Below are 22,418 nucleotides of genomic sequence, written 5' to 3' on the forward strand. Positions count from 1 at the left end.
GCTTTATCAGTGAGAGGTCCCTGTTTCTCCTATATTAAAATACATCCATGTTTTCACCTGCTTTTGATTCCATCCTCTTTCACCAGTGCTGTCTACATTCTAGTCCACCGCAGTTTTCATCTCTCTCTCTTCAATATGCTCCTTCCCTAGCTTGTTCCTCCTTTCTTTCTTTCTTTTTTCTTTCTTTCTTTTTTTTTTTTTTTTTTTTTTTTTTTTTTTTTCAAGACAAGAGTTTCTCTGTGTAGCCTTGGCTGTCCTGGACTCACTATGTAGACCAGGCTGGCCTGGAACTCACAGTGATCCGCCTGCCTCTGCCTCCCAAGTTTGTTCCTCCTTTCTAGGTCTAGAGTTCTCAATAGCCACAGGACTTTTGACAAAATGGCTTTAGCTCCTCTCCTTGGAATTCCCTACTTAAAATTGCATTTATATACAACATATATACTTATAATAGATGATTTTGGTTAATTAGTATGACGTGATTAAAAGGCTACATTTAAAACTTATTTTATTTATTTTTTTTAAGGTTTTTCCGAGACAGAGTTTCTCTGTGTAACAGTCCTGGCTGTCCTGGACTTGCTTTTGTAGACCAGGCTGGCCTCGAACTCACAGCAATCTGCCTGCCTCTGCCTCCTGGGTACTGGGATTAAAGGCAGGCACCACCACGCCCAGCAAAACTTACTTATTTTTTTTAAAAAATCTTATTTTTTAACTTAAGCGTGTGTGCATGTGTTTATCTGAGTATTTGCCATGTGGGTACAGGTGCCTGTGGAATACCAAGAGGATGCTGCGTCCCTTAGAGCTGGAGTTCTAGGTGGTTGTGAGCCACCTGATGCGGCTGCTGAAGCTAAACCTGGGCCTTCTGAAAGTGCAGTAAATGCTCTTAACCACTGAGCCATTTGTTCAGCCCCTTCCTATGTCTTCTCATGACTTCCCTTCGACCAGAATGTCACAAGGATTCATTTTGAGCCTAGAACTTTGCTGGGTGTTGTCTCTGATCAACTAACATACTTTTCTTAATTATTTTTAAAAATATTAAAAGTACACAATAGTTAAGGCAGGTGATACATATGTAAAGGTTTATTAACAACAACAACAACAACAACAACAAAACCTAACAACTAAGCTTTAGAACTGAACCCAGACAGTAATGAAATATTGGCGGATCCTGTGTACCTCTTTCAGTCTTCAAGTGTTTGCTACTCTATGTTTTGTTATCAAAACAGATCTGGGCTGGAGAGATGGCTCAGTGGTTAAGAGCACTGTCTGTTCTTCTAGAGGTCCTGAGTTCAATTCCCAGCAACCACATGGTGGCTCACGACCATCTATATTGGGATCTGATGCCCTCTTTGGCATATGCAGACAGAGCACTCATGTACGTAAAATAAATAAATCATTAAAAAAAAAGATATAGGCTGGACAGATGGCTCAGCAGTTAAGAGCTCTTACTGCTCTTGCAAAAGACTCAGGTTTGGTTCCCAGTACCCACAGGGATGCTTACAGCACCCACAGGGATGCTTACAGCCACCTGTAATTTCAGTTTCAGAGGATCTGATGCTTTCTCCTGACTTCCTCAGGTTCCTGAACACATATCGTACGCGTAGTCAGACACACTCACACACAAACACACATAAATAATAAATAATATGTTTTATATAATTAAAAAATATAAACTACAGCTGGTTTCCTATACATGTATATTTTATTTTTTATTAAATGTTCATGTATTTCTAAAATACATATCTCCATTTTACCACTTCTTTTGAACTTGAAAATAAATGGTTTCATGTGGTTTGTCTTCCTGTCCTTTTTGAAAATTCAAAATTATTATGTGCTACTAGTATTCCTTTCCTTATGCATGGTTTAATGTTCGACAGTTACATTTACCTCCAGTCAACTCTAGTCTGAAAACATCAATGGGACGTCCCAGACATAAATGATTCATTAATTTAAAACTGTAGTTCTGAGTGCTGGGGGGTACAACTCAGTGGTAGAGCACTGGTTTATCAAGCATGTATATATATGTATGTATGTATGTATATATGTACATATATATACACACTTGCTTATCATAGGAGCACTAAATAAATAAGTCCACAAACAAGCAAACTCCACAGTTGTGAGTAGTCTGGTAAAATCTTTTGCTTTCCTGCTCCTGCCACTTGGGACAGAGAAGAATTTCCCAGTGTATACACTAAATATGTCATGGTAGTCGAGAGAAAACACGTTAACACTTACGCAATCTATTCTTATAATTGTCCTGTTTTATCATTGTCAATCTTATGTACAACTTAAACTGTCCCAGTAATATACATACAGTGGTGGAAAGCACTGTAGTATATGTAGGGCCAAGTGTCAGCAGCTTCTGGCATCCACCTGGGATGTTGAAAATCATCACCTGTGCATAAGGCAGAGGACTACTGTATTTTGTGCTGTGAAACCACAGTGATTCAGGATCGCTAGTGGGTAAAGGCAGTTGCTGCCAAGCCTGACGGCCTGAGTTCCATTCCCTAGGACCCACATGCAAGGACAGAACTGACTCCCTCAAGTTGTCCTCTGACTTCCACATGCAAACCATGTCACCCCTCAAATTAAGAAACAAATGTAAAGGAGAGATGGTATTTTAAATACCCAACTAGAGCGATTGTTTTCATTTTCCCTTTCTGTGGTTGTTGCTGTTAGCAATTAAGCTACCATAAGCATTCTTCCTGTACTGCTGCTGTATGTGTTCATGGGAGTAAGAGTTTCCCTAAAGCCGGGCGTGGTGGCGTACGCCTTTAATCCCAGCCCTCGGGAGGCAGAGGCAGGCGGACTGCTGTGAGTTCGAGGACAGCCAAGGCTACACAGAGAAACCCTGTCTCTAAAACCGCCCCCCCCAAAAAAAGAGTTTCCCTAAGTGCATAATTGGGACACATAGCTTTAGGTCGCGCCCGCCGGACTGTTGAGCAAACAACAGCACAGCCTTACATTCTCACTAGCAGGGGCAGCAGGAATCCCTATGACTCTCTGTCTTTGCCGATCCACTTTTTATTAGTAAGGTCGGTACATAATGGTATTGTACTGTGGTTTTAATTTGCACTTCCTTAACTACCATGTGATTATGCATCTTTTTATGTGTTTGTTGGTCATTTTATAGAAAAGTCTATTCAGATGTTTGCTGAAGTTTCTAACTGGGCCATTTCTCTCTCATTGTTTCTTAGGGCTATATAAGTGTATATTCTGAATACTAGCCCTCTGCTGATTATTTACACTACAGGTACCTTCCCCATTTTGTGACTTGTGCATAGTCACTCTTAATTATGGTGACTTTGATGAAGAAATTTTTTTTTTTTTTTTTGGTTTTTCGAGACAGGGTTTCTCTGTGTAGCCTTGGCCATCCTGGACTCACTTTGTAGACCAGGCTGGCCTCGAACTCACAGTGATCTGCCTGCCTCTGCCTCCTGAGTGCTGGGATTAAAGGCGTGCGCCACCACGCCCGGCTCGAAGAAATGTTTAATGGAGTCAAATTTATGTATTTTTTCCCCTGTCATGCTTAACACTGTGTCTTAATTTTTAAAAATCCTTTGCCTGGGGCCAAAAATATTCTCTTGTGTTCTATGTGTCTTGAGGTTTTGCCTTTCATACTTACGTGCTCGATAATTCAAACAAATAGAAAATAACAAGTGTCAGTTTGTATGTGTCTAATTAAAATACACAAAAATTTGACAGACATGTAAGAATTGATAGCTCCATAACATTTTACATGGCTTTCCTACTAACAGAGAATGAGAGAATATGAGCATTTGACCCAATGAACATGTGCAGAACACTGTGTATTCTGGAACATCCTAGAGCTCCAGGTCACTCTCTTTAAAGACATAACCCCACTGCCATATACTTCCATTATAAAGAAAATGTTGAAAACCTCAAAAGATTTTTTACAAAAGATTGATTTACTATGCATACAATGCTTTGCCTGCATGCACACCTGCACTCCAGAAGAGGGCACCAGATCACATTATAGATGGTTGTGAACCACCATGTGGTTGCTGGAATTGAACTCAGGACCTCTAGAAGAGCAGTCAGTGCTCTTAACCTCTGAACCATCTCTCCAGCCCCCAAACCTCAGAAGATTTGACCAAACAGATTAGTTTGTTTGTTTGTTTTTCGAGACAGGGTTTCTCTGTGTAGCCTTGGCTGTTCTGGACTCGCTTTGTAGACCAGGCTGGCCTCGAACTCACCTGCCTCTGCGCCCCGAGTGCTGGGATTAAAGGCGTGCGCCACCACCGCCCGGCTGACAGACTAGTATTTTATTTTAATGCAGCTAAGCCATAAATAACTATATTTAGAAATTAGAAAATCATATGTATCTGGAAAATTTAAAATATATCAGTGTATATGGCTGTGTGTGTCTGTAACCTTCACATTTACCAGTGGAAGACTAGGATCACAAGGCTGAAGTTAGCCTGTACAGCATAAGGAGACTCTCAAAAACAAAATCCAAATAACCCACTTTACAAAATGTTATGCTGAAATGTGAGAATAGTTTGAACTGAGCAATAATAAGAAATAATATCTCAAAAAAGCCGTGGCACTCAGTTTAAGAGGGACCCCATGGCGCTATAGGCACACATTAGAAAAACAAAGGAAGCCAGGGGTGGTGGTGCACGCCTTTAATCCCAGCACTAGGGAGGCAGAGGCAGGCAGATCTCTGTGAGTTCGAGGCCAGCCTGGTCTACAAAGTGAGTCCAGGACAGTCAAGGCTACACAGAGAAACCCTGTCTCAAAAAAATGACAAAAATAAATAAAGAAAAGAAAAACAAAGGATAACACTAATTTCCCCCTTTCCTTTCTCATCCTTCCACTCCTTATTTACTTGTTTATTTTACCATGCTGGAAAATGAACCCGGACCTTGCACTGCGCTCTACCAATCAGTCACATTCCCAGTTTTTAAAGAGTTAACAGGCTGGAGGTAGTGACTTAGTTGGTAGAGCAAGTGCTTTCCTAGGATACACAGAACCCTGGGTGAGGAGATCTAAAGGCTCAAGTATGGCCAACATGGTGTCACTAAGATCTTGCCCTTCCCCCTTCCTTGCAAACCCATTGGATTCTCTTATTTAGGCATATCCACATTCGTAAAGCTAGCCACCAAGGTCCTGTCCCTTATTTGGCCACTTCCTTATGCCTGGCTCATTCCTGAGGCTGACCACCAAGGTCCAGCTATCAAAATTCATTATTTGGATACACCAACTAATATGTCCAGTGAGGACTTGACTATTCCTATCACCTTAAAAACCACTTCTGCAGAGAAGAGACACCTACTGCTGTCTTTGCCTGTACCCTCTCCGACCCTACTCGTGCCTTCAGGGTAATAAAATCTCCTTTGTTCTGAGAATTCGGTGTCTAGGTGTGTTCTGTGCCAACTCAGGCTCCTTCACTGGGTTCTATACTTAACAACAAACTGGACATAATGACATAAGCCTGTGATCGCAGCACTCTGAAGGCAGAGACAGGAGAACCAGAAATTTAAGGTCATATTCAGTTGAAGTTCAAGGCCAGCTTAAGTTACAAAAGATGGTCTCAACAAGAAAACATGGTAAGATGGTTCAACTGGAAGCCACCAAGTAAAGAACCAGCTCCTCTGACCTACAGACACATACAGACACACACTCCCCCAAATAACAAAATGATACCATCAGTACACTGAAATAGAATTCTTAGGGTTGGAGAGATGGCTTGGGGTTTAAGAGCACTGACTACTCTGTCAGAGGACTCAGGTTCAATTTCCAGCCCCCTGGTTCACAACGGCCTGTAATTCCAGTTCACTCCTCTTTTTTTTCTTTTGGTTTTTCGAGACAGGGTTTCTCTGTGTAGCCTTGCCTGTCCTGGACTCACTTTGTAGACCAGGCTGACCTCGAACTCACAGAGATCCACCTGCTTCTGCCTCCCTGAGTGCTGTGATTAAAGGCGTGCGCCACCACCACCTGGCCGCAATGCCCTCTTCTGACTCAGTGGGCGGGCCTGTAATTCCGTCAGTTGTGTAAACAGGCTAGCAACCACATAGAGAGGTCCAAGCCATCCTGGATTATACAAATATACATACTGTCTAAAAATTAAATTTATATATGCATATTATTACTCAGGGTTTAAAACTCACCAGGTCCAGCTACCTTTGTCCTCAGCAGCTATTCTCTCAACTTGGTGTTAGCATCTCTTTTCCTGCTTCCGGAGGCCTTTCCCCGCGCTTTCCTTTTGGGAACCAATCGGCAAGCTTGGCTTTGGACCAATCAGCGGTCTCGTCTCTAAGCCCCGCCCAGGAGCCCGCGAGGCCTGGAGGCAGGGACCGCCATGTTCCAGGGGCAGTGTGGTTGGTTCAGCCGGAGTGTCAGTCAGGACCTGAGGCAGTTCTGGGGTAGGAAGATGGGCGGGGCGGGACGTGGAGGGAGGACCTTCCCCTGATTGAGACCCCCAACCAGGGGAAGGTACGTCTGCCGGGCTCCATGCTAGCTGTCCTGCTCTTGCCTCCACAGAAGACGAAGGCGGGAAGATCAGTGACGCCCAGGCCGCTGACTTCCTGTTTAGCTGTGATGCCTCGCACCCGGATACGCTGAGGTACCCCAGGGCCACCCGCTAGAGCCTTTCCTGTCTTCATGGGGAGCAGCACGTTTGCAGCCCTAGACATGGGGGATAGCATTCTCCTTTCCTTCCTTCTGCCCTGTCGTCTACCTGTCCTTGGGTCTCTGAGGGAATCCTGCCTTTGAGTGACCGGCCATCACGTGGACAGCTGGAGGCTCCTACTCTTGTCTCACTCAGATAAACCACCGACACTGGAGTACAGCCTGCATTCTGAAAGCTGAAAACCTAACTGTTTTTGGGGGGTGTGGGGCGGGGGTTCTATTTTCTCTGAGGCAGGATCTTGCAATGTAGCCCAGGCTAGCCTTGAACCTCATGTCCCTACCTGCATTAACTTACTAAGTGCTGGGATTTCAGGAATGTGTCAATAGTCTGGGGGTTTCTGCCACCTTAACCAACCAACTCTGTTGTCCTTACCATGGAACAGGCCCGTAACAGTACTTCAACCCTATTGCTGCTGTTACCCTAATTACCCCGTGCCAGGACTGTCACAGGAGGTTCTGAGAGATTACCCTGCCTCCATATGTACTCTGCCATCTCCCTTCATTACTGAGCAGAGATCTACTCCTGCTCCCCACCCTCCACCCCAACTACTTACAGATTTAGACTTAGCTAAAACTTATTTGATTTTTCATGCCTTTTATAGTCTAGTCAAACCTTTTTTCTAATGTCTTTTCTAATGTCTCTCTCTTTTCGCAGGCCTAGAAAAGAGGTTTTCTGTATGTGAAGGTTTCTCTGACTGCATGCCCACTCTTTACCTCAGAGTTAATTGATTTTTTTTTTTTAATGGTGGTGACTGTGACTAAAACTCATTAGGCTGCTGGCTTTCAGCCCATTTTAAGTCTTTCCTAAATTCATATAATCATTTAACAACTCTAAAGCTAAGATTTGCCTATACTTAGGTGCCCAAACTGAGTAATGTGTTGTACCTGAAAATCATTCACTCTTGCCAGGAAAGAAGACTACACCATAAATGTATTCTTTAATGTTTGCAGTCTTCTACTTCCAGTCTTTGTTTTTCTTTTGGTTGTGAGCCTAGCCTTTAATGGCTCAGCCATCTCTCCAGCCCTTTGTTTTTCTTTTGAAAGATTGAATGCATTCTTGTTTATTTCATAACCTAGATTTCCTTTCTTCTAGAATATACCAGAGCCTCGAGTATATAGAAGACAATGCTACAGTTTTTCATGCCCACTATCTCTCTGCAGTAGCTAATACTGAAAGAAAAAACGCAGTGTCCTTAGGCCACTTTGTTCTTCCTCCTGCTTGTCTTCAAAAAGGTGAGCAAAGATCATAAACCCATCTGTTTGTCAAATTCAGCCAATCTCTATTAAGATAACCAAAATTTTCCAATCTCTATTCTTAATTGGAAATTTTGTGGTTTGGTTTTTCCGCTTTTTTGGTGTTTGTTTGTTTTTATTTTTGACAATGTCTCACTCTGTATCATAGTTTCCTGAGTGCTGGGATTGTAGGTGTGAGCCACTATATCCACGGTCATTTGAATCATTTAATACAGGTGAAACCAATATGGGCTCAGAATTAGATACCTTGAGTGACTGTTACACGTTCGTTAAGCTTTATTTGCCAGGTTACAACCCAGGTGCTGGGAGCTCAGTGGGGAAGAAGACAGAGTCAGATATTACCCTCAAAGTAAAATGCTCACCAGCTAGGATGCAACGCTTAGTTGTTTTATTTACTTGTTTGTTTGTTTGTTTGTTTGTTTTGAGGCCTGGCCTTACTATGCAGCCCTGGTTAGCCTGGAACACACTGTATAAACCAGGCTGGCCTCAAACTCACACAAATCCACTTGCCTCAGCCTCCCAAGCACTGGGAGTAAAGATGTGCACCACCACGCCCGGCAGCTTTGTGGTCCAGCATGCTATTGACTTCTCCCAAGTTCTTTCGAGGATAAAGTGAGGTAATAAATATGGTATATGACATATGATGAGTGTTTAATAAATTTTTTGCTAGTGTTGAATTGTTTCATTCTAATTTTTCTTTAAATGTTTGTTGTAATAATGAATTCATACATTTGTAGCTTTCATCATACTTTTCTAAGTCCTTTTACATTATTTCAACAGCCTTATGAAGAGAGAAGGAAAAGTAGACTTTTTTGTTTTTTGTTTTTTGTTTTCCCTGCTTAGAACATGTTCTTATCATATTTGTCCAAAGCTTAACCTAAGTTATCTCTAGCTTTCCTTATATATCTTACTTTTGTAGGTCTTACGTTAGTTACCCAACTCTTTTTAAATTTATTTTATTTTGTATGTCTATGCACCACAGTGGTGCCTGATACCCATGTTCTCTGGAAGAGGGTGTCAGATCCCAGGGGCTAGAGTTACAGATAGTTGTGAGCCACAGGAGGGTCCTGGGAATTGAACCAGGGTCTTCTGGAAGGGCAGTGTTCTTACCTCTGAGCCATCTCTCCAGCCCCTGGTCACTCAATTCTTGATGAGGCTTTTGTTCATTGTGTTGGTTCTGTGTCCATTTCTAGAAAGACAAACTGAAGCTGTTTATAGATTTCCAGTGAAGAAAATATTTTTTAAAAAGCAGAACAAACCAAACACTTAGTTATTTTCATAGAACAGCCTTAGAAACCTCAAAGATTAGTTTCTTATAACTACTGTCCCAGCAAAATCTAGTCATAAACACTAAATTGTCTAATGGTAAAGTTGGTTTGTTAAAAATAACCTTATCACTATATCTCTCCCTCACTTTCTATCTTTTTCATTTTTGAGATAGGATGGTCTTGTTAGTCCAGGCTAGCCTCAGATTCATGGTCATTCTTCTGCCTCAGCCTCCTGCATGCTAGGATTACAGATATGTGTCATCATGCCCATAAACCTTTTTTTGAGACAAGTTGTTGCTCTGCATCCCCAGCTGGCCTTAAACTCCCTTCAAAAAGCACATGTGCCAGAAACTTAACTTCAAGGAGCTTGTGTTATAGAATGGCTGTCTGATTCATTAACCTTATTTTAAATTATCATTCCTATTTTATCTTTGAGTTTAGACTCTTCTACTAACATATATTTGTTTTAAAAATCTGTTGGAAATGAAAACATGCTCCTTTAAAAAAGTATACTACTATCTTAGTCACTTTTCTATTACTGTATTAAAACACTGTGACCAAGCAACTTACAGAAGGAAGGGTTTATTTGGGGCTTATAGCTCTAAAGGGATAGGAGTCTGTCACCCACATAGTGAGGAGCGTGGCAGCAGGCAGGCAGGTATATGGTACTGGAGCAGCCACTGAGAGCTCACATCGGGATCCACAAACAAGAAGCAAAGAACACTGGGAATGGCACAGTCCTTTGAAAGCACAGACCCATTGCCAGTAACATACTTCCTCCAAGAAGAATGCATCCCAAACAGCTCCACCACATGGGGACCAAACATTCAAACATGAGCCTATGGAGGCCATTCTTGTGAGACAATAATAGCATACTAACCTTCTTAGAGCAATATGGCCCAGTGGATGTATAAGACGCCACTGTGAATTATATGGGTTTAAAAGGTTTTAGTAGCATATTTAAAAAATAGGCAAAATTAATTTTAATATATTCTATTGATTGGGTGTGGCGGTGCACACCTTTAATCCTGGCACTCTTGGAGGCAGAGGCAGGTAGATCTCTGTGTTTTAGACCAGCTTGGTCTACAAAGTGAGCTCCCGGAGAGCAGGGCTGTTACACAGAGAAACTCTGTCTCCAAAAACATTTTATTTAACCCAACATTGAAAATACTATCATTTCAATATATAATCAACACAGAAATTATTAAAATACTTTGCATCCTTCCTGATACCAAATATTTAAAATCCAATGCTTATTTTATTTATATTTACACACATCTCAATTTGATTAAATATGCACACGTTCCCAGTTGTTACATATTGGTCAGCAAAAGATTAGGGTAATCAGACCCTTTTTTATGTAAATATTACATTTTTAATGTTTTGGATATTTGTAATCAGACCCTTTTCGTCCTCCAGTAGGCTGTTGTGGAAAATTTTGACATTTTTTTAAAATTTTGACATTTATTAAGATGATAAAGATCATTGGACATTCTGAATTTTATAGAATGCGTATTTATTAAACATATTGTTTATCTACTTTTTAGTAAAGTTAGTTCTTGGGAACCTCAGCTTTAGACACACAACAATTTCATGCATTTTATTGTGACAGTTGTCTTGTTATTAATACTTGCTGTATAGAGGCACATAGCTAATGAAGTAATATTTGCTAGTAAGAGAAGTAAGGGCAGGGAAATGGTTCAGTGGGTAAGAGAATCTGCCCAGCACACGGATCTGAGTGTGGATTGCCAGCCTCCACATAAAAAGCAAGGCATGTTCATGAGTAACCCCAGCGGTTGTGGGATGAGGGCAGAGATCTCAGGAGCTCGCTGGCCAGCCAGCCTAACTGAACCAGTGAGCTTCCAGTTCAGTGAGAGACCCTGTCTGAAGGCAGTGAGACAGAGGAGGACACTCAGTGTTCTCTTCTGGCCTCTCATGCTGTCTGCAGTGTAGACATCTGCGTGTTCATGTGCATACGAACACATCCACTCACACACAAGAAAAAGTCTACAGGAGTGATTCTGTTAATGTCCTGGAAGCATCTGGAGCCGAGATTGGAAATTTTAATTCATAGGTTTCTGGGTTTTAAACAAGTATCTTTTTTTTTTTTTGGTCTTCTCGTTTTTTGAGACAGGGTTTCTCTGTGTAGCCTTGGCTGTCCTGAACTCGCTTTGTAGACCAGGCTGGCCTTGAACTCAACATTGACGCACCTGCCTCTGCCTCCCAAGTGCTGGGATTAAAGGTGTGCGCCACCACACCTGGCCTAAACAAGTATCTTAAGTGGTTATTTTGATTCAAGTAGAATAAACCTGCAAGTTTCAGACCTTATACAAAATCCAGACATCACTTTTCAAAAGTATTGGACTTGTTTTTTTCACTACAGAAATACGAAGAAAAATTGGCAGTTTTGTTTGGGAACAAGATGAAAATTTTCTGATATTTGAAAAGGTAAGAAATTAAAATACTTGATCAGGATATACAGTTTCAGAGTTTCTGAAGGCAGCATAATACATGACATATGCATCAACAAGCCAGATCGAGGAATATAAAGGGCATGTTTTTATCGAATATTATCAGTTTGACATTGTTTTTACATAATACATTGGTAAAATTGAAGTATTTTGTATAAATGAAACCATTCATATAAGAAACTTGAAGCCAGGCCTGATGCCACACATCTGTAATCCTACCATTAGGAGACAGAGGCAGGCAGATCTCTGGGAGTTTGATCAAGGCTAGCCTGGTCTACAAAGCAAGTCAAGAACAGGACAGCCAAGGCTATACAGAGAAACTCTGTCTTTAAAAAACCAAATCCCCTGGTCCCCAAAAAGCATTTTGCCAGGTATGGCAACACCTGGCAAGTGCAAGGTATATAGTATTTTTGTACTATTTTATTTTTTAAACTTCTCAGTATGTTAATTTTCAGACTGAAAAATAGAGAGAAAATGCATATTTTCACAGCCAGGAAATTAATATATATCATATTCTTTTTTAAAAGATTTGTTTATTTATTATTATGTATACAGTGCTCTACCTGCATGTACACCTGCAGGCCAGAAGAGGGCATCAGATCACATTATAGATGGTTGTGAACTACCATATGGTTGCTGGGAATTGAACTCAGGATCTCCCGAAGAGCAGTCAGTACTCTCAACCTCTGAGCCATCTCTCCAGCCCTCATATACTTTCATTAATTATTTTTTTCTATTTATGTGTGTGTGCATACACATGCCACAGTACACATGTGGAAGTCAGAGGACAACTTGGGGAAGCTGGTCATCTCCCTTTATCCTGTGGCCTCTGGAAATCAAACTCAGGCTGTCAAGATTGGTAGCAGGCACTTTTAATGGTTGAACCATCTCATTGGCCCCACTAATTTGTTTTTGTTGCCCAGAGTGCCATCATTTGAAAAGAATAGTCTCTTTGGCTTGGAAGTGATAAATTGTAAAAATATCTATTCACGCCTTTAATCCCAGCACTTGGGAGGCAGAGGCAGGGGGATCACTGTGAGTTCGAGGCCAGCCTGCTCTACAAAGTGAGTTCAGGACAACCAGGGCTACAGAGAAACCCTGTCTCAACAAACAAACAAACAAAAAAGAAAATATCTATTCTCTGATTTGTCAGTATTTTTATATAATGATGAAGGATTTTTTTTTAAATTATTTGTCAAATTATTCAGTATACCAGTACTATGGGGCTTAAAAGGAACCGAAAGATCATTTAATTTTATAAATAAAAGTGCCAATGTAAATAGCAGAATAAAATACTTAATTCACATAACCACATATTAGTACCATGGAACCAATTTTTCTTAGCTTCAACCTAATCTAGTGCCTTTTCTATTACAAAATTAGTCTGAGGCAGGAGGGATGGCTCAGAGGTGAAAAGCACTTCCTAATCTCCCAAAGTCCAGAGTTCAGATTACCACTGAACTCCCAGAACCTAGTCAGGTGCCTCACAACTGCCTGTAACTCTCGCTCCAGGTGCCCTGATGGCCTCTGGGGTCACTTGCACAAATGTGGTGTACACTTACACAGCCACACAGGCAGACAGATAGATAAAAATATTAATATAACTTTTTTGTTTTGTTTTTCGAGACAGGGTTTCTCAGCGTAGACCTGGCTGTCCTGGAACTCGATCTGCAGATCAGGCTGGCCTCGAACTCAGAGATCCACCTGCCTCTGCCTCCTGAGTGCTGGGATTAAAGGCGTGCACCACCACTGCCCATTGTAACATTCTTTTTAATTTTGGCTAGGGATTATTATTTGATAAAGGGTCTTGTCAGTACCTTCAAAATATTTATCAATGTTGAATATTAGACATTCTAACACTGTAATCACATAATTTATAAGGAGAAAGTTATGTTACCAAATGAAAATAACAAGGATAAATCTGGAAAATAATTTGGAGAATTGTTATTGCTTAGGGAATGGAATTTCTGATGATACACTACTCAGTATATTAGGTATGAGCATCTTAGTAACTTTTGCAAGTCATTTTGAAAAGCTTAATGCGTTTTTAGTTCTGTCCCAACTTCAGGCACCATCACTTGAAAATGGAAACAATTCATTTCAGCTTCCTATGTTTTGGTTTTTAGCTCACAGGAAGTAGAATCCTGAAGTCAAGGATTTTTAGAAAGTCTTAAGTTTATAATTCTTGCTTTTCTTTTCTACCTTTCTTCCCTCCTTTCTATATTCACTTTCCTCTTCTCTCAAACAAAATTCAGTTGCCTGCTACAGCTATAGCTGGCATTTAAAATTCTGGTTTTCCCTTATGTTCTTTTAAAACAATAGTTATATGAGTACATATACAAATTTATAAGCTTCCCTACCAGGTTATAATGACTAAAAGAATACATTTAAATACTTTTGATATATATTCTAATTTTAAAATTAATGTTTAGGTAATTAGTGTGCTAAATTTTTAAGATGTGATTTGTTTTGCTCTTTGCAGCATGACAGAATAACATCAAGAGGAGAGGAAAGCCCTGGGCCAGCACCAGAACACAAGAAAGAACTGCCCAAAAGGTACTGAATCACATTCTTCGTTAACCTTCAAGTTCAGGGTAGAAATCTTTAGCTTGATTGTGTATTTATCTTAGTTTCACAGTTCCTCTGAGATTGGGGTTATCATTATCACCATTCTCACAGAAAAAGAGATCTAAGATTACAAAGATTAATTTGTTTAAAGACAAATTTACTAAAAAGAGTAAAAGTGAGGCTTGAGAAATGGCTCAAGCCTGGCATGATGGTGCACACCTTTAATCCCAGCACTCGGGAGACAGAGGCAGGCGGATCGTTGTGAGTTTGGGGCCACTACAAGGCTAGTCTAAGACAGCCAGGTCAGCTGGGCGTGGTGGCGCATGCCTTTAATCCCAGCACTCGGGAGACAGAGGCAGGCGGGGCACTGTGAGTTCGAGGCCAGCCTGGTCTACAAAGTGAGTCCAGGATGGCCAAGGCTACACAGAGAAACCCTGTCTCGAAAAACCAAAAAAAAAAAAAAAAAAGAAAAGATAGCCAGGTCTACACAGAGAAACCTTGTCTAAAAAACCAAAGGGGAAGAGAGATAAATGGCGCAGTGATTAAGAGCACTAGTTGCTCTTACAGAGGACCTAGGATTGCTTCCAGCACCCACATGGTGGTGTGCAGCCATCAGTTACTCCAGCTCCAGGGAATCCGACACCCTCTTGTGACCTCTGGGAGTACCAAGCACACATGTGGTATACATAATACATATAGGCAAGAGACTCATAAAATAAAAATAAGTAATAATTAAAAAGTAAGATGAGGAACTATTGATGAAGTCACCTGATAAAAGCCTTTGGCCTCCACATGCATACTCTTCGTATGTGTGCGCACACACTAACACTCACACAGATACACATACATACATGACAGCGTGCCACGCATGGTACTTTTAGCTGTAATCTTGGCACTAGAGGTGTTAAGATGAGCACCAGGCTAGCCTGGGCTACTCAAGATACATAGGAAGACACTGTGCTGAGTTTTTTAGAAACAAAGGCCAAATATGTGAATATACCCTAGGTCTCTGCCTTTTTGACTGGTTGGTTTGGTTTTTCAAAACAAGGTCTCTCTGTGTAACAGCTCTGGCTGTCCTGGAATTCACTCTTTAGACTCAGCTAGCTTCGAACTCGCAGAGATTTACCTGTCTCTGCCTCCTGAGTGCTGGAATTAAAGGCATGCGCCACCACCACCCAGCTAATTTTCCTCTTTTGAATTGGTAATTTCATAATACAGTCAATACATTTTTATGCAATCCACCCCATCCACCTTCCCTCTAACTCCTTATTCCCCTCCCCCAATTTCATGTGTTCACTTTCTGTGTAGTCTTGGCTGTCCTAGAATTCACTCTGTAGACCAGGTTGGCTTCAAACTCACAGAGACCCTCCACCTGCCTCTACCTCCTGAGTCCTGGGACTAGAGGTGTGCACCACTACACCTGGTCCTCCTCTCTCTTTAAAACCCCACTGGGTCTCCTTAGTGCTGCCGGTGTGTGCATAGGAATATACCACCTACTGGAGCACAGGCAGCCTTTCAGGTGTTGCATCCCTGAAGACAATTCACTCTCTCACAGCAACTACCTATAGCCAACAGCTTCTCAGTGAGGGCTGGGCTGCATGAGCCCCTCCCTACCCATGCTGGAATTTTGCTGGCTTGATCTTGTGTAAGTCCTTTGTATGTGGTGGTGGTGATAGCACTGTGAACTAATGTGTTCAGAGCCCTCTCTTGTTATGCTGCAGATCTCTACTGCTTCTGTAGAGCCTTTTCTTTGTGGAGCCACCAGGTGGTGCAGTATGAGCATAAATAAAATATACCCTGAGGGGGGAGAGAGAGAGAGAGAGAGAGAGAGAGAGAGAGAGAGAGAGAGAGAGAGAGAGAGAGAGAGAGAGAGAGAGTGTGTGTGAAGCATTGACAGTAAGCACATACTAAATGGTGTGCTATTAATGAACAGTTGCTAAGTACAAGACATTTGTAAGACGAGCAGTTCACAGTAGTTCATTTGACTCTCATAACTTAGATGTGCAGTCAGCCTCACTCATTTTACAATTGAGAAGGCAGATCTGGAGAGCTAAATACTTTACTCAGTTTTATTCAGAAAGTACAGCTGAATTTGAAATTATGTCTAGGAGATCTGGAGTCCAAACTTTTAACCACTGTGAGTTTTTGAGACAGGGTTTCTCTGTGTAGCCTTGGCTGTCCTGGAAATCACTTTGTAGACCAGGCTGGCCTTGAACTCAGAGATCCACCTGCCTGTCCTTACTGAGTGCTGGGATTAAAGGTGTGTGCCACCACACTCAGCTGAGCTGAGTTCATCTTGAGGTCCCCTCATTTTGCATTTAATATTCTATTAATATTTTCCCATAAGATTGAAAACGTATTTAATGTTTTAATTTAGGATTAAATTGTTAGTAACCAAAGTTATAAACCCAGTAAAGACTAAACCGACAGTTGCCCTGCAGCTGTGAGCTTTATTAGGAGGGAGAACCGCACAACCATGATGCAAAGTATTATGAGGGACAGAACATAACAGCAGAGACACTGTGATGAGGACTTGAGGTAGGAGAGCGGTGAAGAGCGTTAGAGCAAGTATCAGAGACAGCACAACAGCACCTTAAAGGGCAAGTTGCTTTCCTTCACACCTGGGAGGAGCTTCAAGGAAGAAAGAGGTGGTTGTGGCCAACAACATGTAATAGGGGAGGATGAGTGAGAGGCTGAGTTAGAGTCACAAACTCTTTACTTGAATGGGTGGGGAACCGCAGCTCAGAGCCAGTTTCACCATAGGCACCAGAGGTGTTTGTTCTATGGCTCCATCTTGTTTGCTACAACAAAGGGGAGCGGTCTGGGCTTGTGTCATAGTGCAGAGCTTGTCAAGTCTTTACCTCAGAGGACAGATGATAGGGGAGGTGTGGTCTGATTTCTTCTGGGCTGCTATCTGGTCTTAAATGGGCAGGCAGGCCTATGATGTAAGGTACACCTTACTTACTTAACTCAGAAGTTACTTCAAAATCTCACTGTACTTCATGTTTTCCTCAACCTTATTTATTTGATATCCAAGTATAGAGTATTGTACTAGTAAATAGTCTCAATTATTTAAATACTGACGAACGTAGACTTCCTGTGACCATTTATAGAGTCTACTGTGCTTCTCTTTGATGTATGTAAGATTTCACATGTATATAGATGTATGTATTGATCGTGTGTATATATAACAAATTACTTTACATTTTTGACACTGCTGGGGATTGTACCTAGGCTTATGCATGCTAGGCAAAAGCCCTTTAATTATAAATTATTATTGTGCTCTGAGGGTTATTGAGATGGCCCAGGCCTGTAAATACTCAATAATTGTTAAATTTTTGAAGTAGCTAAGAAAACTAGAAACAGCTATATGAGGCCTGGTCTTATTCTCATGAAAGAAAGTTCAAAATTAACGTTTTTGCCAAGAAAGAATAAAACCTGATTAGAGAAGTATTACATTATTATATACATTTTCTGGAATAAGTTCTCATTTGTAATATACATTTAAAAAACAAATATAAATGTGGCTTTCTGTTTGCTTCACTTTTATAGTGCAGAGAATAATTTTATAAGGACTCCGGTTGTAGAAAAGCAGATGTACCTCCCTCTTCAGAACTACCCAGTGAACAACATGGTCACAGGTAACTGAAGTAATAAATAGAGTAACCTCAGCTAGGGAAGAAACAGGGGATTAGGTAGAACAAAGCTTTTCCAAGCAGAGTCTTTTACCATGGTACTAGGAGAGGTGCCATTCACCTGCTAACCCTAACCCTGCAGAGTGGAGCAAGTGTGGGCTTAATATTTGCTGTGCTGAGGCAGGATCTGTAGGTAGGCGGGTGCTTGCTTCTGCTTGCATGAGACAGTTGCAGTCTGTTTCTGACATTCAAGCATCAGTTCTTTTGTCTTTGTGTTTGTTATGCTGGAGGTTGAACTGGGCCTCAAACTTGCTAAGAATTAGGCTTTCCTGTAGAGCCAGAGACAGCTGGGCCCTCCCTGTGGACACTTGCCAACCACATAACATGAAGCCTCCCCCTTCCTCTGATAGAGGAGAGCATCTGATCTTCTGAAACTGGAGTAATAGGCATGTGTAAGCCACCATGTAGGTGCTGGGAACCAAACCTGGGTCCTCGGCAAGAGCACTCAGTACCCTTAACCACTGAGCCATCTCTCTAGCTCCCCACATAGGCGTTTTCATAAAGTCTATTTAAAGCATAGTAGCTTGTTTCTCTCCAAGTAAGAGGGCCAAAAGTAATAAGAGAATGTTCCAGCAGTCGGCAGTCAGAGGCAGGCAGATCTCCAAGTTCGAGTCCAGTCTGGTTTACAGAGGAGTTCCAGGACACAGAGAAACCCTCTCTCTTTTCTTTTTTTTTTTGTTTTTTTTTTTTTTTTTTTTTTGAGACAGGGTTTCTCTGTGTAGCCTTGGCCATCCTGGACTCACTTTGTAGACCAGGCTGGCCTCGAACTCACAGCGATCCGCCTGCCTCTGCCTCCCGAGTGCTGGGAAGGCGTGTGCCACCATGCCCTGCTGAGAAACCCTCTCTTGAAAAACAAAAGAGAGAGGAGGGGGAGTGAATGGAAGGTGGGGAGGTCAGGGAATGTTCAAGATAGAAGCCAGCCCTTCTTTTCAGAAGTGACATACTGACACATAGGCCATCTCAAGGAGGAAGTGCTCAGGGACTACACAAGTCTGTGACTACCAGGAGGTGAGGATCACTCATTCAAGGCCTTCTTAGAGGCTGGTGTCAGCACAAGAAACTGCTCTCACCTCACAGAGGATAAAAGTATATTTATTGTAGCTATATGTGAGTGACCATGGTTCAGGAATACAATTCAGGTTTCTCCAAATTCCATGCTCCAACATGGTAACTATTTCATGAAGTTCTTTTTAAAATATTTATTTATTTATTTATTTATTATGTTCTTTCTGCATGTACACCTGTAGGCCAGAAGAGGGAATCAGATCACATTACAGATGGTTGTGAACCACCATATGGTTGCTGGGAGTTGAACTCAGGACCTTTGGAAGAGCAGGCGGCGCTCTTAGCCACTGAGCCATCTCTCCAGCCCTGAATTTTATATTTAAATTTTGTTTCTGTGTATGTGTACATGCTGGCATAGGATGTATGTGTATGGGCTCATGTGCCACAGTGTACATGTGGAAACCAGAGGTTACAACCTTAAAGAGTTGTTTCTTCTCAGGAACTGGACTCAGGTCACCAGGCTTGGCAGGCAGAAATGAGTTTACACACTGAGCCACGTTACCTCCCAGAAACAGAAATTATCTAGATTACAAAGTTGCTTTGTCTGTAACCCAAGAGTTGCTTTGGGACTGAATACCTAATTTGTGCTGGGCTGACCATAGTATTTTTTTTCTTTATTTCTTTTTTGAATTTTTGATATGCTGCAACAGGTCAACTCATTACTCAGGTGACGACACACACACACACACACACACACACACACACACACGCATGCACACACACACGGGAGGACTTGGGTGAGGTAAGGGGTAACTAATAGAATCATACCCAGTGCTCATGTATGCCAATAGGGATTCAGCTAATAAGCTGTACCTACTAACCATATTCTGTATCATTAAAGGAAACACAGTTTTCCCTGGAAAAAAAAAATGGCGTCAAAATTCAGAGGAAAGCTTGTGAGCAATAGGAGAGTGATAGCTGATTCTGACTCATGCCAAGTCCAGCCAGCAACCATGCTGAGACATGCTGAGACAGGCAGGAAGTGTATGACATATGCCCCAAACTGAACTGGACTGGGAGTATTCTTGGTCTCTTGGTAGTATTCTTCCTTCCAGGGCATGGTCAGGGTCTTCCAGAAGCAAGAGTCCTATGGTCTATTATCAATAATTTAAGGTAGGTTAGACAATTTATGATGACAATGTTAAAAAAAACAAAAAACAAAAACCCAAAAAACAAGTCTCTTCAAATGGGGTAAAAGATAGTTTTCTAGAGACTCTTAAGTGACCATGTCTAGAAACACAGATTTAGGTTACACATGTCTCAGTGTGGAAACAGTTTGATGATGATTTATAGTAACAGAACGAAGAAAATCATAAGTGAGATACTTTTTTTTTTTTTTTTGAGACAGGGTTTCTCTGTGTAGCCTTGGCTGTCCTGGACTCACTTTGTAGACAAGGCTGACCTTAAACTCACAGAAATCCACCTGCCTCTGCCTCCCAAATGCTGGGATTAAAGGCGTGCACCACCACTCCGACTGAGATACATTTTAAGTTTTTGGTGGAAACACCAGGCAGGGAGTTACAGCAGAGCAGGGAGTCTCTGTCACAGGCGATGTCTGTGATGTTCTTAGCACTGGGGTTGGTGGAAGCTTAAGGCCTGCAAAATTAAGGTGGCATTCTGAAGGGGTTTACCTGCCACTTATAAGGACGTCAGATTGCACACAGGTGTAGGAATGGAGTGTCAGTAAATAGACTGTAACATGGCATTCTCTCTGCAATGAGAAGTTCTGGTCATTAATCAGCCTTGCAGAAGGTGCTTTTTCTTTCTGGGAACAGTGAACAGCTCCAAGACAGAAAGTTGGGGGGATAATAGAATCTCTGTGAGCTGTCTAGGGTACAGACCTTTATACCTCTGGGGAAGAGTTACAAGTCCAACTAGACGAAAGCTGAGAAGCATTACGTACGATAACAAACTTATCTTTGTAGGAAAATATTTGCTAATTAATATTGTATTTCTTTCCTGAATGCCTTTAGAAACCTCACATAGTGTATGTGTGAGGGGTCACTACAGGGAAGCCAACCCCATGAAAAGAAAAGAATGAAAACCCAGGGTTTTTCAGTTTTTATGTACTGTGTTTACTTTTAGATTGCAATTTTATATTGGTACAAACCACAAACATTTGTATTACATGTAAAATACAATCATTCAGATGATAATCAATTATTATGAAGTTATTGCTGAAGATATTTGAATCCTTCCTTAAGCTCTATGCATTTAAATAGGGTTTCCTTTTGAGCATTCATATCTATTTTGAATTATTAATGACATCAAAATTATACCCATAACTTTTATCGAGTGACAGCAGTACTGATTTACTCTTAATTTTTCACTAAAGATCATTATCCCAGTTTTACAATACTTAGAACTGTTGTCTGCTCTGTAGAGCAGCTGTGCCATGCTGTTGGGCAGTTAGAGCTCTCAGAGGTTACTGTCTATGCCAGTTACTCCCAGGCATTCTGGTTAGGTACTTTGATGTTCCAGCCCCAATATGGGCATTGCACTCTCAGTAACCAAAGTTGCTTATCACTTTCAAAAGTGGAAGAAATGTTAAGTATTGTTTCACACCTGTAGTTCCAGAACTTAGGCAGCTGAAGCAGAGGATTGCTGAAAGCTCATGGTCAGCCTGGGCTACAAGTGAATTCCAGGCTAGCCTAGGTTAAAGTGTGAAATCTGTCTCAAAGAAGTAGGACAGTGAGGAGGGCGGGTGGGGAGAAGAGAGGAGACAAACACGACCAAAATACAAGGCTATATTTGAGTGAAAAACTCATGATAAAAGTAATTATTTTGTGAACTAAGGAGAAAAAAAGAAAATAGTGTTAAGGGCTGGGGATAGGGCTCAGTTGGTACAGTGCCTGCCTAGCTTGTACAGAGCCCTGGGTCCAGTCAGCAGCACTGCATAATGGAGCACGGTGGACTAAGCCTGTCATCTCATCACTGCAGAGCAGAAGCAAGGAAGCTAGGTGTTTGGTGTCATCCTCGGAGGATCTTCTCACCAGTATTAGTTTCTCTTCTTAGTTCTTTTCTTTACAAAAAAGTTTTTTTAAAACTTTAATAATAAAAGACACTAAAAACCAAATAGTACGATAGGATATCAAATGTATCTGTTTCTTCTTATTTTTACAGGTTATATATCAATTGATGCTTTGGACAAATTCCTTGGAGAATTACATGATTTCATTCCTGGAAGCTCAGGATATTTGGCATATCATGTTCAAAATGAAATTAACATGTCTGCTATAAAAAACAAGTTAAGAAGGAAACAAAGTTAAACTGCACTTATATCTAGACATTTATTTTCATAAAATATTATGACATATGTGTATAATTTAAGTGTGAATAGAGAAAGAATTATCTTCCTTCTTAACGTGTGCCCTGAGAAAACTCAGGATTGTCTTAACTAGTGAAATTTGTGACATATTCACAAATTATGAGTGCACCATTGT

The 22,418-nt window shown here is 41.2% G+C and overlaps 1 protein-coding gene across 1 annotated transcript; it reads left to right on the top strand.

Moving 5' to 3' along the window:
* The first annotated feature begins 6,325 nt into the window (after positions 1-6,325).
* Positions 6,326-22,418, top strand: Terb2 (telomere repeat binding bouquet formation protein 2). Its single transcript, XM_051145038.1, has 7 exons — positions 6,326-6,389; positions 6,508-6,589; positions 7,748-7,887; positions 11,560-11,624; positions 14,130-14,203; positions 17,768-17,856; positions 22,099-22,418. Exons 1-7 carry the CDS (start codon positions 6,326-6,328, stop codon positions 22,242-22,244), a joined length of 660 nt encoding a protein of 219 aa, XP_051000995.1. The 3' UTR covers positions 22,245-22,418.

The sequence above is a fragment of the Acomys russatus genome, chromosome 4, assembly GCF_903995435.1.
Source record: "Acomys russatus chromosome 4, mAcoRus1.1, whole genome shotgun sequence".
NCBI lineage: Eukaryota > Metazoa > Chordata > Mammalia > Rodentia > Muridae > Acomys > Acomys russatus.

Bases quoted from the DNA above. Each gene is read 5' to 3' on its own strand.
- Terb2 (XM_051145038.1), top strand. From the start codon at position 6,326: ATGTTCCAGGGGCAGTGTGGTTGGTTCAGCCGGAGTGTCAGTCAGGAC. The intron at 6,390-6,507 runs GTAGGAAGATGG...TTGCCTCCACAG, and splicing joins GGACCTGAGGCAGTTCTGGG to AAGACGAAGGCGGGAAGATC. The intron at 7,888-11,559 runs GTGAGCAAAGAT...TTTTCACTACAG, and splicing joins TCCTGCTTGTCTTCAAAAAG to AAATACGAAGAAAAATTGGC.